Genomic DNA, 15,712 nt, shown 5'->3' with positions numbered 1-15,712 from the left:
GCCTGAACATCGGGATGCTCTAAATCTGAATTCTTGCTTGTGATGTGAAGCCTCTATGGGCTTGTGACGTGTCGGTGTTTGTTTTTGTTTATGTCTGGCTGAACACTGCGGGGAGCGGGCTGCCCGCAGCGCGGGGCGGGGCTCGGCCGGGCCGCTGCGGGTTCTCACAGCCCGCTCAGCGGCCTCTTTTTGACATGGATCGTGAGAACCTGATTGGCAGGGGTCCGCGAGGCGAAGAGCAATCTGACAAACCTGCTTTCATCGACGTCGGAAGGTCAACGTGATTGGAGAAGCAGCATGTGTGGAAGCTGCTCACGCAAACACAAACATGTCCTTTTTTTCTGACCCGTTTCGTCACACATGTGGAGCAACTGAATGTTTTCTTACCACATCTAGAGACAGAGAGGAAGATGAGGGAGGTCAAATGCAACTCGTGTTACATGTGTATTTTTAAAAATGTGTTGGCTTTGCACTTTTTTAGCCAAACATTCAGTTCTAAACATCTAAACCATATTAATGTGTTCGAGGTCCAGTCAAAGGTCAAAGCTAAATCCTGGCGGGAATCTGATGCAAGATTTGAAAACCAATGTTCATAAACTTTTACATCCAATCAGCCTGAACTTCAGTTGTTTTGGACAGAAGAACGAGTGAGTCTGAGAGGTGCTTGTTGTGCCTCTGATCCAGGAAGTTCTCCCATCTACCGTCTTTCTTTTCTCTCCTTTACCTTTCTGATCGTCATTAGACATTTCATCCTTGCAGCTAAATCCAGATTCTTCATAATTAATTTAATTGCTTATAATGGCAAAAGGGAGTGAGGTTGCCTACAAGCTTTATTTAAACCTCCTGCAGTCTCAGCACGGCGCTCAGGAGGGGCACAGAAAATGTTACGAGGAAACCGGTGGGTTGTCCCGTCAGACCATCAATTCCCGAAATCACACAGAAATACAAAACTCAAGCGCACGTGGGTCAGTGTGAATCCGCCGTATGATACACAGAGTAAAAACTCATCTCTTAAAGCGGCAAAAAGGTTAAAATACTTAGTTGAAAACAGTATCTTATGTTTGTTTGACCACCAGGTGGCACTGTTAGCATAATTTAAAATTGAGACAGCACATGGTTATCAAATTACTGCAGGTTTAACGTCACTGGACTATTGCTCTTTGGTTAACAGCACACATAAAACTTAACATTTTTTAGAATTGTAGATATTAACCGATGGCCAATATTCCCATTTTGTTTTAAAAGTTTCAGTACCAGCTTTCTGAAAGTGTCACCCTGTCAGATTCTAAGTGCAATAAAGTTATTTCATTTAAACTTGGAGCCTGTGAAATGAGCTTTTTAAGTGTATATTTATATGTAAAAAATAAAAACGATGGAGTGAGTGAGTGAGAGATTGTGCCCGTAGCCCAAACAGAGCCAACTGAAGTTTACGACCCCATGGTGCAGTCTGTTTTCAGACGGTGATGGAGAGGGCAGCCAGTCTGCCGGCTGGAGAAGAAAGAGGTTGGGGTGGGGGGAGGACATTACCGAAACACCTGGTCTGAGCAAAACGGAGCCTTTCCTGTGCACAAATGGGTTTTTAAATGCTCTGATGTGACTGCAACCCTGAGTACTTCCATGATCAGGAAACTCATAAAGTACTGAACTAAGAGTGAGCTGATTGACTGTGTGTAAAAATACGTGCAAAAAAGTGCAGTGGCAATAATAAGGCACTGAATTATGTAGAAAATCCAACCTTCAGGGAGCAAAAAGAAATACTTTAATAAACTCACCAGTGTTACTGTTATTGCCTCCCCTGCTGTTAAGTTACACAATCCACTTTTGCCAAAAGGACTTTCTAATCCAGTTATAAAAGAAAAAAACTTTACATGACTTTCAGTAATTAATCAAAGAAATGTATTTATACCCATACCACAGAAACAATAGTATGCACAGTAGCACCTTGCAGCAACGTCTACGGGAGAGAAGATGGGCAATTTCCTCGGTCGTGTGCACAACTGGAAAAGTCTGCATAGTGTTCTGTGTGTTTATGTCTAACACTACCTAAAATAGTGAGACAACAAATGAACCTGAACACTCAGCAGACGCACATCCAAACACAACAGTCTAGTAGACAGAAACAGGATGTGGGAGGAAGATGTAGCCTTCCCTACAAAAACAAACAATCTGATGACTCAGCCATATAATATTGAAAAAATGTCAGATAGTACACAAAAAGTCCCAGACATGACAGCAAATCTGTAATCCAGTAATTAACAGAATGCACAGAGGCTATAAATCAAATCATTTGTCATTGTGTTTGGGAATGTTTCTTAAAGTACAGCATTGTCAATTTCATCAACCTCCAATTATTATTGCAAGTCATAAATGAGGTCTTAAAATGTCCAATATGAACTACTTTTTTTATTTTTAGGCTTGGATTTAGTTTAATCTCTTGACCACGTCACAGTATTATTATTATTATTATTATTATTATTATTATTATTATTATTATTATTATTATTATTATTATTATTACCACTACTATTCAGAGGTTGGGTTAACGGAATGTTTTCCGTATTTGACCGGTTATTTTTTTTAAACGACGGGAAAATTTGAAGCCCGTCGGTCGTTTTGACAGGTTATAATTAACGCCACTGACTGGTGCGCATGGACAGACATAGACTTCAGGCAAAGATTTCATCGCAGAGGCAACTAAAATCAATCAATTAAAAAAAAACAAAAACTTTCTGAATATCATCCCTGAACTAAATGCGTCTTTCTGACCGGGAGCTGACAGCGTGTTGAAGAGTTATGGACCGGACGCTTTGGACCGTCTGGGTTAGGAAGCGCATTTCAAACCTTTGGTTGAAATGGCGCCTCTAATTTCAGTCTCCATTACAGAGCAGAGAAAACTAAAGAAAATACAATGTGTTAATCTATTTATAGTCTAAACAGAGGAGACGGCAATTTATCTTGAGGAAATAAATAAAGGTGAAGTTAATTAGACCGTAACATGCGCAGAGCGCTGCACAACCAATGCGGACTGCAAAGAATTAAACTTGACTCTCTCTGCAGTTTTAACAAGTGGAGCTGGAAAACGTTCCCCTCCACGCCCAGGAGAGCAGATTTCTCTGCAGAGGAATTTCTGAAGCTGTGCTTTCAGACCCCAGCGGGTGAAGTGCTGGTAATTTAAGTGGAGTCGTTTAATTTCATTCATTATAAGTTATTGGGGCCACAGTCAGTGGTTGTTGTCACTACGGAGAAAAGGTTTATGTGTGATGGAATCTGGAGTCACTGTTCAACTAGACGAATAAAAATAAATAAATTAAAATGCGGCTGAATGGCCTATGGTAATATGATTATAATTTGACTGGTAAAAATAGAACACGACCGATTTTTTTTTTAATGCTGTCGGTCAAAATGACGGAGAACAAAAAGGTCTAGCGTGACCTCTGCTACTATTTCTAAGAGATCTTAAGAAAAAAAAAAAAAGAAAACATGGTCATGTCAGCCAAGGCCTGTGTCCCTCTTTCTGTATCGACAGTAACGGAAAAAGTTTGACATGTTTCCTCAGCTGAAGCTGTAGCAACCACTTGCGTGTCGATGTGATTATTCTTCCAAGTGGCTGAAAGGTGTTAAAAGATGTAAGGGCTGTTTGTGAAGCAGTCCTGAGAGTTGAAGTCAGGGCAGGTCAGGGTTAAGGCTTTTATGCAGTGCTAGCCTGCCCCCTTCTGGTGTGGTGACAAACTACTGCTGGAACAATAACATTCTTAATTTAGTTAATCCTGTAGACCTTATAGGTTTTTTTATTTTGGAAAAAGTTTGCAGGAAAAGATCACAGAGACATTTACGTCATTCACAACAAACATCAAATAGAACAAATATATTTCATACACAACAAATGCCTTCTACCGCGGTAATTATGTGAAATTAAATTAAATTATATCCCAGCTTCTGAAGATTTGCCTTTACCTTTACAGAGCTTTTTGGTTCCTCCTATCAGTCTGTAGCTTCTCATATTGACGTCATCAAACCAAAGTTCAGATCTACCATAACTGACTGACACCTGCTGGCCTCAGGTTTGCAACCAGCTTGTGACTGAGAAACCAGTAACCTCCTCCCAGATGATGACATGAACTTGTTAGTTCCTCTGTCCATTTAGTAGCTGATATACTGTGAAAATCCGGTAGAAATGATGCACTAATCGAGTCATGTTTACATAGAAACAACGCGCCGCGAGGCTTTGCTTGTGAGACTTGCGGTCAAGTGGGTCGGTTGTGGGCGGAGCTTGGTAAGGTCCATTGCAATACATAGCAACCTGGTTACAAGATAAAAACAATTAATACATATGCACAAGTATAAAACAATAAAAACTATTTGAAAACAATGACACTGTTTCATAGAATCTTGTTGCCTATCTTTAAGAACTGCTCGAAATAAGTCCAGTGAAATCATTTCCGACATCTTAAGTTCAGACTGCAACTGATTCCACGCTGTGGGGGCAAAACACACTGAATGCCTGCTTCCCTTTTTCAGTTTGAAAGCGTGGGACATGCAGAAGAATAATGTTATTGGAGCGTAGAGAACGAGAACTGACAGTTCTATGTAGGAGAGTGGATAAATATGCTGGGGTTTGACTGAGTAAAGATTTATATATCAGGATCATTAAATGATTGTTTCTCCGTACACTTAAAGGAGGCCATTCAGCTTTTGCGTACAAATCACAGTGATGTGTCAAACGTCGACTACCGGTCATAAATCTTAAAGCGCAATGATGCACAGTATTTAATGGTTGAAGGCATTTGGTCGAAGCATTCATATATAAAACATCTCCATAATCCAAAAGTGGCAGGAATGTCGCTGCTACCAATTTTCTTCTAGCTTTGCGTGTAAAACAAGATCCATTTGGATAATAAAACCCAATCTTCATTTTCAATGTCCGTAGTAGATTTGCTATGTGATTTTTAAAAGAGAGTTCATTATCTAGAATAAAACCAAGATATTTATAATTACTGACAAACTCGATTTGTGCTCCTGCAGCAGTGGTAAGCAATAGGGAGGTTTCTGGTAGTTTTCTAGCAGGTGAGAAAATCATTGCTTTTGTCTTGTCCACATTCAAAACCAACTGCAGAGTTTGTAAGTTTATATTTGGGCCTCCATAATCTGTTACTGCAGCTTAACGTGCATGGTTTTTAGTAACCTGGAATACACTGAAAAAAATCTATGCCTCCAAAGGGAAGAAAGTTCAAAACTCTACACAGATAGCAGCCAAATACAAACTGAATGTAAAAATATTTGTGTGCACAGAAGAATGACTGCTCTCTATACATAAGTTTAAAAAAAAAAACTTACTTCAAAGCCTAGTAAAATAATTTAAAACAACATTAAGCCCTTTTCACATGGGATTAGTTTTACTTATGGACCAATGCTATTTGTAATAATTACATGGATTGCCTGCTTTGTTAATCCTGTGCAAATCAACGGGAAAAAAAACATGGACAGAAATGGGTGGGATCCAAAATGTTATTAGACGTTTTTGTTTTCCTGGCTACATTCTTATGGCCATAGGAATGCATTTGGCTAAAAAATGCATTCTTTAGCCAAAAGCTAAGAACGGAGGCTGCGTTGCAAGCCAACGCAGCCTCCGAGCCAGCAAATCCCTGTCGACCTGTAACGTACAGCATCAAAAAGAAAAGGCCGAAGAGTAAAATTATTGTAATGGTAAGAATACCATTCCTCTGTTTGTGACCTTCCACATAATGCTTATCCCATGGGGATAGGATTATAGCTTCTTTCTGTGAACCAGAATGAACCAGAAACTTTGCCAAACCATCCAAAAATAATCAATATTCAAATCAGGCTCAGCAGTGAACTCCCTGCACGATCCTCTGCCAGTAGATTTGCATTTGTGACATGCTCGTCGTAGTCGTGGCGATCACTTTGGAGAGATTGCATCTGCTCAGAGGATGCCTGGGGATGACCTGAAACATCCTCTGATCAGGAGGGTTGGTAGGAGAGACACCCAAACGATTCAGGCACAAGCCCAGGTATGCGTCTTCAATGTAGATGGGTTTGATGTGAGGCGAGACGCTCAGGATCTTCTTGGGTAGATCCAGAGACATGACGTAAGCCATGCCCAGAGGGTAGGGGGGGTACACCGGCTCGGCGATCACATGGCTTGGCATGTAGAACTTGTTGAAAGGGTTTCTTGAAACTGGGCTGTGCCACCAAACCAAACCCGACATGTAGTTTTCCTTAGGCGTCTCCGGGTCAAGTAACAATGCAACCAAATTATCAACATGCAGTAACATATCCGAGTCGATTTTTATCATAAAGCTGGCCTTGGCGCAGTGCTGAGCCAGCCACTCCAGCATGACCATGGTCTTGATGGTCAAGTTGCGGTAGCTGTCCTGGAAGTTACTCTGGATGAGATCACGATACCGCTCGCTCTCCTGTTTCAGTCTCGCCTGCTGCTGGTTGGCATCAACCCCTCCAGGTAGCCCCACTATGAAGACGGTCTCAACCAGCCGACCGAGGACCATTTTCTTACCCCCCCACGTCCTTCGGATGGTGTCCCGACCTTCCAAATTGGCAGGAGCAACAGGAACCATCAAGATCAGGAACGGAGTGGCGGTCTTGCACGTTGGAGAGTTATCCATGACGAATCTGTACTTCCGTGGGTAGGCCACATGGTACGGGCCTGGGTCCTCCCACTTTGGCTCAGGCAGCGAAGAGGCCGTGGCATTGGACTTTTTGTTTGCTGGTCCATACAAGTGATCAGGCTTGTATCCAGAAGTAAGGTAAATGATGACCACTGTCACTCCTACCAAAACGCAGATGAAGATGTCCTTCAGTCGTCTCCTGTTGTCCATTAGAACTGCATGTATTTAAAAAAAAAATGTTATTGCAAAACTTTCAGAGCAAAGCATGTGTTAAAGGACTAAGTTCTGAGTAAAGAACATACTATACTAACACTTCATTCTTTGAAAACACAAAACAGGTTGGCTCAATATTTCCAGGAATTGTCACTATTTTAACATATTTACATGAAAATACTTTTAAATTGTGTAACCAATGAGCACTATCTTTAAATTCAGTCTGCTCAACGTGAAAAATAAACTAATCAGATGTTAAGTTGACTGACTGTGAAGCATTTCCAGTTGGAAGTGGTTTCTGTTACCTGGCAACCAAAACTCTAAACCAGCATAATCTGATGGTGGGAACATCAGCAGACAAGTCCATCACTGGAAAGATTAAAATATGTCCTGAAACTGAATTAACTTAAGATTAGAGGAGCAACATATGCCAAACAAGAGGAAATAAATTTTATTGATGTCCATTAGGTTTTAACTCCTGAAGCTTTTCCCGAGTAAATCATCAAAAACGTATTTCTACAAGCTCATTTTTGAACATGGAAGTATAAAAGTTAACACGTGAAAATGTGATTAATAATGTTAAAGTTTGATAGTGCTTAACGTAAAACTAAAACAAAAATCTTAATTCATAGACGCAAAAGTTTAACAAAATACCCCCACGGCCACTTTATTAGGTACACTTGTTAAATTGGGCCACATAAATAGAATTTCAAACTTCGACATTTGTGGGCTTACATATTATTTTAAATCGGTCAAATCAAATCTGTTTTATTTTATTTTATTTTATTGACAAGTGTTCAATTACAACAGGAAAGATGTTAAATATTGAATTCTATGCATTAAATGCAGAGAACGCTGTAACACCTGTAACAGTTTAGCAGTTCTTTGTCACATCATGGATGTGCAGCAGACAAACCCAGAGCAACTGATTGAATATTCATGGGCTCACAGTACTAGCAAGCTTTAATATATGGATCTTTAAGCATTCAAATGGTGAGCATAGATAATGTCAAAATATTTCTATATTGGGCCAATAAGTTGCACATACCTGTTAATGCAGCTCTCAGCCAATGTCCACGAGCCAAACCATGTGAAGAATGTCCCAAATGAGCTAAAAAATAAAGACAAGAATGTCAAATAAAATAACTAAATTTAGGGTCTTGTTAAAAAAAAGTATTAAATACAAAGAATAATTTAAGGCATTAATCATATGTTTTGAACATATTTATACATTTATAGTTAGAAAACTGGAAGTAAACAGTCCTGACAGCCAACAATATGTAAACTTTCTGTTAGTTATAGCGTTTGATGGCTCGTCTTTAAGGAGACAAAGTTGCAGCACAAAAAACAAGTAACTCAGGAACGAAGGGGGAAAACTGGTTTTGCTTCAACTGATGTAAATAACTTACTTCACTCATATGGACCTAATTTCTCACTTTCTTAATCTTATCTTTAAACCGTTTCCACTGTACGCACACAGTTAGGACACACACAGCGTCTTCTCACACAGTGACATATTTGTAGTTGATGTCTGTGTGGCGAAAAAGAGATAAAAACCTCTGTGCCACAACATCAGAGTCTTTTCTATACTCATTTCACTAAACTTCAGTAAAATACGTTTCCAACACCTTTGAAGCATGCTACAACTGATGTGGAAAAATGTTTTCGATTTGAGGAAGCAACAAAAGGTTGTGGAAAAAAAAATTGAAAAATGAAAACAACAGTACCTCTCAGCAAGTTATTTTTTCCTCCACGTCCCAGACAAGCGGTTCTACAATCTGATTCTGGAATGAACACATCGTCTAAAGCACACTGGTTCATAAACAGAACTAGAACCTAGCCTAAGAAGACCTCGAGGAAACAGACGCCTGCCGTCTCAGAAAAACTAAACTCCTCTTGCTTTGACTTCCTGCTTTGCTTGCCACCAGATCACAGGAGAAATATGGCAGCCTGGCGGTTCTGGGTGGGACGCTAACCAACTCTTGAAATGTTCATCGAAACCATTTTCCTGACTGGCACTGAACTCAAGATCTGCTCAAGAGCCAGTGATGCAAATCAGACAAGCTTTCCTGGTTGGCAGGGGATTCAGTTGGTTCCTGTTCATTAATGGTGCAGTAGTCAACTTTCATAAAAAGTATTGGGTTTTTTTTTAATATTTGTTGAAACTGTCACCATGTCTTGACAGTATAATATGACACAATCTGTGAAAAGATGAACCTGCTTCACCTCGTCCCTGAGCTACTATTACCGTCTGCAGAAACACCAAAACAACCAATCAGAGCCAGGAGGAGGGCCTTAGTGCTGTCTGTCAATCAAGATTATGTATGAGTAGCTAAATGTGCTAATGGTGAAGAAACAACTCACCGTTACAGGAAAACCGTTTATCCACTGTCATTGGTGCACATGCTAACTAGCTTTAACATTCACAACAGGCTCTGCCAACAGGGACCAGCGGAGGTGAGTAGCGTGTATACGGGTGTGGTTGACAGCACTAAGTTTTATCTTCATTGTGTTCATGAGTTGTGTTCAATCATTGTGTTCAATCATCTGCATTCAGTAAATAACCGCAGTATGTTCTTGCAGAATGTTCTTTTACTAAATTTTCCAACAAAATTTCAAAATATGTCAAATACTAATGTAGGTTTTTTTTTTTTTTTAACGAGTGTTGTGTGTATTTTTTTTTACATTTTAGTGCCATTTGTAATACAGAAACAAAAAAGGGAAAATGTAACAAACAGCAGAGGAAAAAAAGTGGACTTGAGTGGATTTGGCAGAAACAAAATTCCTCTCCTGCACCGTTAACTATAACAATTAAGGCAACACAATAAAACTCAACTATGAACCAAGGAGTAACGAGTCCTCGAGTCCTGCCATTCATGGTAAAGAGCTGTTCAAAAGAATCAGATCAGGGCGTGCCGTGGTGGCGTAGGGGATAGCGCGACCCATGTTTGGAGACCTTGAGTCCTCGATGTGGCCGTTGCGGGTTCGACTCCCAGACCCGATGATACTTGCCGCATGTCCTTTCCTGGGACACTAGGGTCCACAAAAGAACCCTTGGAGGGGTAAAAAAAAAAAAAAAAATCAGATCGTTCGTGATTCACTAGTGAAAAAAGTGCAAAGCCAGATATGTGAGAATTTCCATTTACCGGTTTGTTACTGTCACGACCTTCCCCTATGGTTCTGAGCAACAACAAACAAGACAGAGACAGGCAACAGAAACATGTTTCCTCCATAAGGTGGTCAGTGTTAGACAATACTCTGTTACCTTTAAGTTTGAAATTCCTGTTATGAAGTTGGACTGAAATACAGGTGGTTACACACTTTTAAAGCTGTTGCCAGAAATGTGACCATACAATAAAAACAATATTCAGTCAAAATATACCCAGGTGACATTTCAGAGTACAAAAACACGTATACCATCCATCACCTGTGGGGAGCTACTAGGGGGAACTGATGCTTTTTCTCCATCCAAAAGAGTAACGCAGCTTTAAGCATCTCATCAGGAAGCCTCCGTTTGGAGATTTTATACAGGGTTATGAAAAAGTGTTTGTCCCCTTTACTGACTTTTTTCCCCATTTTTGTTACATGATTTAGACCAAAGTCATTTTAAGATCAGAAAGAGATAACTTGAAGGTTTTACCCAGTATTCTTTGCAGAGTTGTTTTAATCCCAAAACACTGAAGAGCTTCTAGCATAAAGGGCCTGTTTGAGAAGCTGTAGCCTAACTTTAATCAGAATTAAGTTCAGATATTAACCTTCTTTTTTTTTTATCAGAACATAACCAGTGGACTTGCTGGCGGGCTTTTCAACATTGTCCTGGAACCGTAAAAAGCAACATAAAATAACTTACACAGCAATAAATGTCAGGAGAAAATCATTTTTGACTAAAAAAAACCCTATTTTGACAAACTTCACATCTATAACATAGTTAAAATAAAACCCTATTACATATGTATGGATTTTTTTCCCCTGCACTGCCCGACATTAAATATACATCGCACAGCTTTGCACGTAAAACGAGATTTGCTGTTTCGGTTCAGTGCAGCAACATAGAAAAAATGTACTTAGAAAAGAAGGAAGTAGGTAATGTATGCTGCATCTAATGGGGTTTTCTCTAAGAACACGACCCCAAACTTGTGTAAATCTGAACACGGTTCCGGTGTTTTATCCTGCACTCCGATAATCGGAAGCTAACCGAGTTATATCGTCAAACAAACCGTCGGTAACTTTGTATTCCGCTCCCGCAGCTTACCTCTGTGTTCCTCGCTTTGTTTTTCAAACACGCTTCCTCTCTTCGACGTCTTCTCCGGGGTACAGAAACGCACCAAGCAGACGGGAAGTCATGTTAAAGTAGATGTGACTCTAACCTGACAAGGTGGAAGAATAAAACAACTGCGAAAGGTGTTGTTACCTGAGAGTTCAAACCCCTGTGAGTGGACAGGACACGCCCGGCCCCGCTTCCTTGTCGGCCCCGGCCAACACCAGAGCAGAACCGAACAGCTTTCACAGCAAACACGACTCACTGTTCAAAAGGTTTAAGCTTCGACGTAAAACTATGGAACAAAAAACAACCTTGAGTCGTCTTCGACTAATATCTAGATTGGCTTTGATGTTCTGAAACACCGGAGAGTGACGAACATGTAAAAGAAATAGGAACACTTTTTAACACCACTGTAGACTATATATACAAGTCCTCTAATATACAGGTAGGACTATCAACTTCGATTTCAAATCCCAGTCGTGCAATAACCTTTTTATGCCGCTAGGTGTCAGGCTCATCTTGCTGTTTTTACATCTTTGTTTTGATTTGACTTTTTGCCATTTATCCAATGTAATGACGAATTTTCCAGTGAAAAACAAATGAACACCATTTCTTTATATTATATTCAAGTCAAAGTGGAAAACAGGCATGTTTAGCAGTCACGTGAGCTTTAATAGTCTGCATTTTGTTTGGGCAAATTGGTACGCTCTGTAATAGGAACGCTAATCAGCTTAAATGCAGACTTACTGATATTTTGTTGTGGATCATAAAGAATTATCAGTTGTTTCTTGAATGAATGTGATGGTTCTTGTAGTTATTACAGGGCCACGAACAAGATCCTTTATTTTTTTTAATGCTTAGTCAGAATTGCTCCCTTCCTGAGGAAGTCTGCACCCAATCAGCCTTCCTGCTCAATTCTCTCTGGGAACTGAGCAGGACGTTGACCACATTCCAGATCTTCTGGTCAAGATCAAAAAACAAAAAAATCCAGGAGCTGGTAAATATCTGAACAAAAACAATGAATTGTTGGATCAATTTCCAGTTCTGCCAACCATCAAAGTTCCTCTCTCAATACATTTATTTGCAAGTCAGTTTTTATACTCGTGATAATTAAAGTGTGGTAGAATGACGGCTGGACACAGAAAAAGCATTTTTGTGGAACTTTCCAAGCTTGATACAGATATTATACACCAAGACCTTTTCTTTTAACGTGCTCTGTACTGCACAACGCTACAACCCACTTGGCGGATTGTAACTTCAGGAAGATGTAAACAGGTCCTCCTTACTTCCTTACAGAGGAAGTGATGTAGCAAAGACTTCAAGAGAAAGCTGCTAATTCCGATTCCGATTCCAAACTTTGCAGGGCGTTTGCTGCATTTGAAGCCGACAGAAAACACAAACTCGACTAGGTTAAACCTTTTGCCACATGCAGTAGTTGCAAAAGTTTTTGAGAAACATAAATCTGTCAGGCGGATGAAGAAGTGAAACAAAAAAACACACAATAAAGAAAGATTATCTTTAGAGTGAATATATTCAAACAAAATATTCCAGTGTAATAACATAAAAAAAAATCATTAAAAAGTAATATAAAGTAAATCAGATATCACTATTAAAGTTTGTTTTACGTGTATTTTGATTAGCCAGATTCCTTACAGTGAGGTCCAGGCTTCTTATAGTCTGTCCAATAATGGATCAGTTGTTCTGAAGAATCAAGAATGTACGTAATGACTTTAGAGAATTCACAGCGATCGTATCTTGTGTTATAGTCCCTAAACTGAGAGTAATCTGGAGGAGATGTAAGTGAAAGTCCAAGCTTTTTAATGCACATCCCAATATAAGCATCTTCTATGTTAAAAGGCTTGACAGATTTTGAGACCTCCACTAATTTAGCGGGAAGGTCGTTGGAAAAGACGTACCCCATGCCCAGGGGGTATGTGGGATACAGGGGCTCGGGGTACATCTCCTCGGGAACGTACCACTTGGAGTTCTTGGACCGGATAACGGGCACATTCCCCTTAAGCATTCCTGTCAAATAGTTATTTTGGGGGATCCCTGGCTTCTTCAACATAATCACCAGGTTATCAATGTTCAGGAACATGTCGGAGTCCACCTTCATGGCGTAGGCGGCTGCAGGGCAGCGCGTGGCCAGCCAGTCCATGATCACCATGGTTTTAATGGTCAGGTTGAGATACGTGTCCAGGAAGTTACTCTGGATCAGGTCGTTGTGCTGCTGGTTCTCCTGTTGGAGCTTCTCAACGTCGTGTGTTTTATCGAGACCCAACACGAACAGAGTGAGTAACTTCTTGCCCTGAACCACTTGGTCTTTGCCCCACGTTGCCCGGATCGCGTCCCGAGCCGCAACGTTGCTTGGCGCCACCGGCACCATCAGGACCAGGAAAGGCGAGTTGACTTTGCAAACCTCGGCGTTCTCCATGACAAACCTGTAGTTGTGCGGATAAGCTTCATGGTATTGAACGGGTTGTTGCTGCGCAGGGTGTGGCTCTGTGTTTTCATTCATGTCATTTAGCGCAAGTCTGTGTTTTGGGTGGACTCGATAAGGCGGTGCGTTACCCCGAGGAGTTTGGACAGGAAGCCAGCTGCAGGTACTTTGGACAGAAACACCTTTCCCACGTGACAGTGTATTGTTGCACACAGTGTAGAAGAGACAGAGGAGCAGCAGGCAAACAAGAACCAGGAACTGAAACCAAAAACGAAATGACGACTTCTTCCCATGACACAAAGGTTTTCTGTAGAGAAAAGAATTAAACGGGTTAGCATATTTGGTGATGAGCTCCAAGTGTTTACAGCTGGAATCCCTCCTTGCCATAATCTTTGTCGCGCCACAGATTCTGGTCCATTCTGTCTTATTTTATTGTTGTATGTCCATTTTTGTAAATTGTCAAGAGACCGCAGATGCAAATTAGCTTTTGCTATTATAATCTGATACAGCACATGAAACTGTGCCATCTGTTTGAGTTGTTCCGTTTCCAATACAGTTCATTATCATAAGTCTAAACTCCTGGGCTCCTTCAAGGCCTTATTATAACCCAATTACAATGAAGTAAAATATAACTACCTCATTCTGCAAATAACAGAATTGGGTTATTTGCAAATACTTTTCATCCTATATTCAACTGAATTCACTACAAACTCAGGATATTTAATGTTCAAATGGACAAACTTTATTTCATTTATTGAAATGTTGATGCCGGGAAAACTTGCCAAAAACGTTGTGCCCGGTTCATGTGTACCACTGTGCTACATCACCTTTCCTTTTTGGTATAAAATCGCAAGATTCCTCGCAATTGTAGTACATTGAAGATCATTGTACCTAAATAGTTGGACTCGAAGTGTTGAACCCGTGCCCATCCTTCCTCGTGAATCACTGAGCCTTTTGGAGATGCTCCCCTCTAATACCCAATCACCTGTTTACCCTGTCCTCCAGAGGAATGTTACAAACAAGTACTTTTTTTTGCATCCCTCAACTTTCAGTCTTTTCTTGCCCCTTTCCCAACCTGTCCCAGCAAAATTTGAAATTTTTTATCGAACTGAATTTTCTTCCATAAACTAAAGCAACCAATACATACGGTAAGTGTTTCTGATCATACTCATACATATAAACAAGCAAAGGAAACAAAAATCAAACATTTTTCAGGGTAAAAAGTGCTGAACTTCTCTAATTTCTAAATGTTTGTCTGCTGATGAGACTTTTCTTAGGGCAACAGGAAACCCCACCCTGACTAAGTTGGTTTTATTTAGCAAATTATGTTCTCTGAAAAGATAAAGCTTAGCTGTTATTTGCCACAACATCAGTACATCTGCCATGCTTCCTGTTATTTGTTCTATTGCAGCGAACAAAATGATAGCCGTGCTTTATCTAAAACCAACGTTTGTCTTTTACATATTAAAAAAATATGTTTTTTAATTTAAAAAACATATTTTTCAGCATATGCAACTTTATTTACTAAGCATTATTTTTGATGATAGGTTATTTTTCTCATAACGCGCCCTCCACTCATCTCCAAAAAAAATAATAGGAACTCAACAGTTTACAGTGTCACGAAGCACCTGCAACGGAATGTAAACTCAGAAAGAAATATACAAATTTAAGCATTATCTTACTTATGTAAAGGATTGCGTTCTTTCACGTCACCGAACATTTCCAGACGTTGCCGTGATCCATTCTGAGCGGAAAACATGAGCAAGATGACACCGACTTCGGCGGAGAGCCACACCGGGGGGCCGGGGACCCGACCGAACCTCGAGGCTCCTCACCGGTGGAGCCGCAGCCAGCAGGAGTCCGACAGCTCGCTGCGGGACTCTTGACTTTAGAGAAAATGCTGATAAGGTTTTTTGCCTGCACCGTCGTTATCAACAGTTAGTCGGTCACGGCTGACACCCACCCGCGCTGAAAACACCCTGAAAGCCTCAACTGTGGAAGGAAGCTGTGCAACAGAACAGCGCTGGCGTGGCCTACTGGAAAAGCACAAGAGTGAAACCTGCAGTAATTTTAGCCTTTCAGAAAGCGAGTCAAAGAATACCGTCTGACCCAACAAGCACTACACTCCCAAGTCAATAATAATAATAATAATAA

At 40.4% G+C, this 15,712-nt stretch overlaps 2 protein-coding genes across 8 annotated transcripts; both read right to left on the bottom strand.

The window, feature by feature from the left end:
- Nucleotides 1-4,476: 4,476 nt before the first annotated feature.
- Nucleotides 4,477-11,583, bottom strand: LOC102224213 (beta-1,3-galactosyltransferase 1-like). 7 transcript variants are annotated; one of them, XM_023334263.1, is made up of 5 exons: nucleotides 11,269-11,583; nucleotides 10,004-11,158; nucleotides 9,814-9,910; nucleotides 7,906-7,968; nucleotides 4,477-6,859 (listed from the first exon to the last, which is right to left on the bottom strand). In XM_023334263.1, the coding sequence occupies exons 2-5, from the start codon at nucleotides 10,088-10,090 to the stop codon at nucleotides 5,844-5,846; spliced, it is 1,263 nt and encodes a 420-aa protein (XP_023190031.1). In that variant the 5' UTR covers nucleotides 10,091-11,158; nucleotides 11,269-11,583; the 3' UTR covers nucleotides 4,477-5,843. The 7 variants fall into 7 exon arrangements, with proteins under 7 accessions (XP_023190031.1, XP_023190033.1, XP_023190034.1 ...); XM_023334265.1 differs by having other exon boundaries at nucleotides 10,004-10,037; nucleotides 11,110-11,582; XM_023334266.1 differs by having other exon boundaries at nucleotides 9,814-10,037; nucleotides 11,110-11,158; nucleotides 11,269-11,582.
- Nucleotides 11,584-12,172: 589 nt separating this feature from the next.
- LOC111608531 (beta-1,3-galactosyltransferase 5-like) lies at nucleotides 12,173-15,594 on the bottom strand. The gene is made up of 2 exons (XM_023333308.1): nucleotides 15,241-15,594; nucleotides 12,173-13,865 (listed from the first exon to the last, which is right to left on the bottom strand). Exons 1-2 carry the CDS (start codon nucleotides 15,315-15,317, stop codon nucleotides 12,755-12,757), a joined length of 1,188 nt encoding a protein of 395 aa, XP_023189076.1. The 5' UTR covers nucleotides 15,318-15,594; the 3' UTR covers nucleotides 12,173-12,754.
- Nucleotides 15,595-15,712: the final 118 nt, after the last annotated feature.

Source organism: Xiphophorus maculatus, chromosome 5 (assembly GCF_002775205.1).
Source record: "Xiphophorus maculatus strain JP 163 A chromosome 5, X_maculatus-5.0-male, whole genome shotgun sequence".
In the NCBI taxonomy this organism is placed as follows: Eukaryota; Metazoa; Chordata; class Actinopteri; order Cyprinodontiformes; family Poeciliidae; genus Xiphophorus; species Xiphophorus maculatus.
The sequence above is the reverse complement of the archived record's forward strand: the minus strand, read 5'-3'. Positions and strand labels throughout refer to the sequence as shown.

What these genes read in the sequence shown, in the direction of transcription:
- LOC102224213 (XM_023334262.1), bottom strand. Translation starts at nt 10,090, where the DNA reads ATGGAGGAAACATGTTTCTGTTGCCTGTCTCTGTCTTGTTTGTTGTTG. An exon ending in GGCCACATCGAGGACTCAAG is followed by an intron (nt 7,969 to 9,813) that starts GTCTCCAAACAT and finishes TTTATTTTTTAG; the next exon opens with CTCATTTGGGACATTCTTCA. An exon ending in GCTGAGAGCTGCATTAACAG is followed by an intron (nt 6,860 to 7,905) that starts GTATGTGCAACT and finishes AAATACATGCAG; the next exon opens with TTCTAATGGACAACAGGAGA.
- LOC111608531 (XM_023333308.1), bottom strand. Translation starts at nt 15,317, where the DNA reads ATGTTTTCCGCTCAGAATGGATCACGGCAACGTCTGGAAATGTTCGGT. An exon ending in GAACGCAATCCTTTACATAA is followed by an intron (nt 13,866 to 15,240) that starts GTAAGATAATGC and finishes TTTTCTCTACAG; the next exon opens with AAAACCTTTGTGTCATGGGA.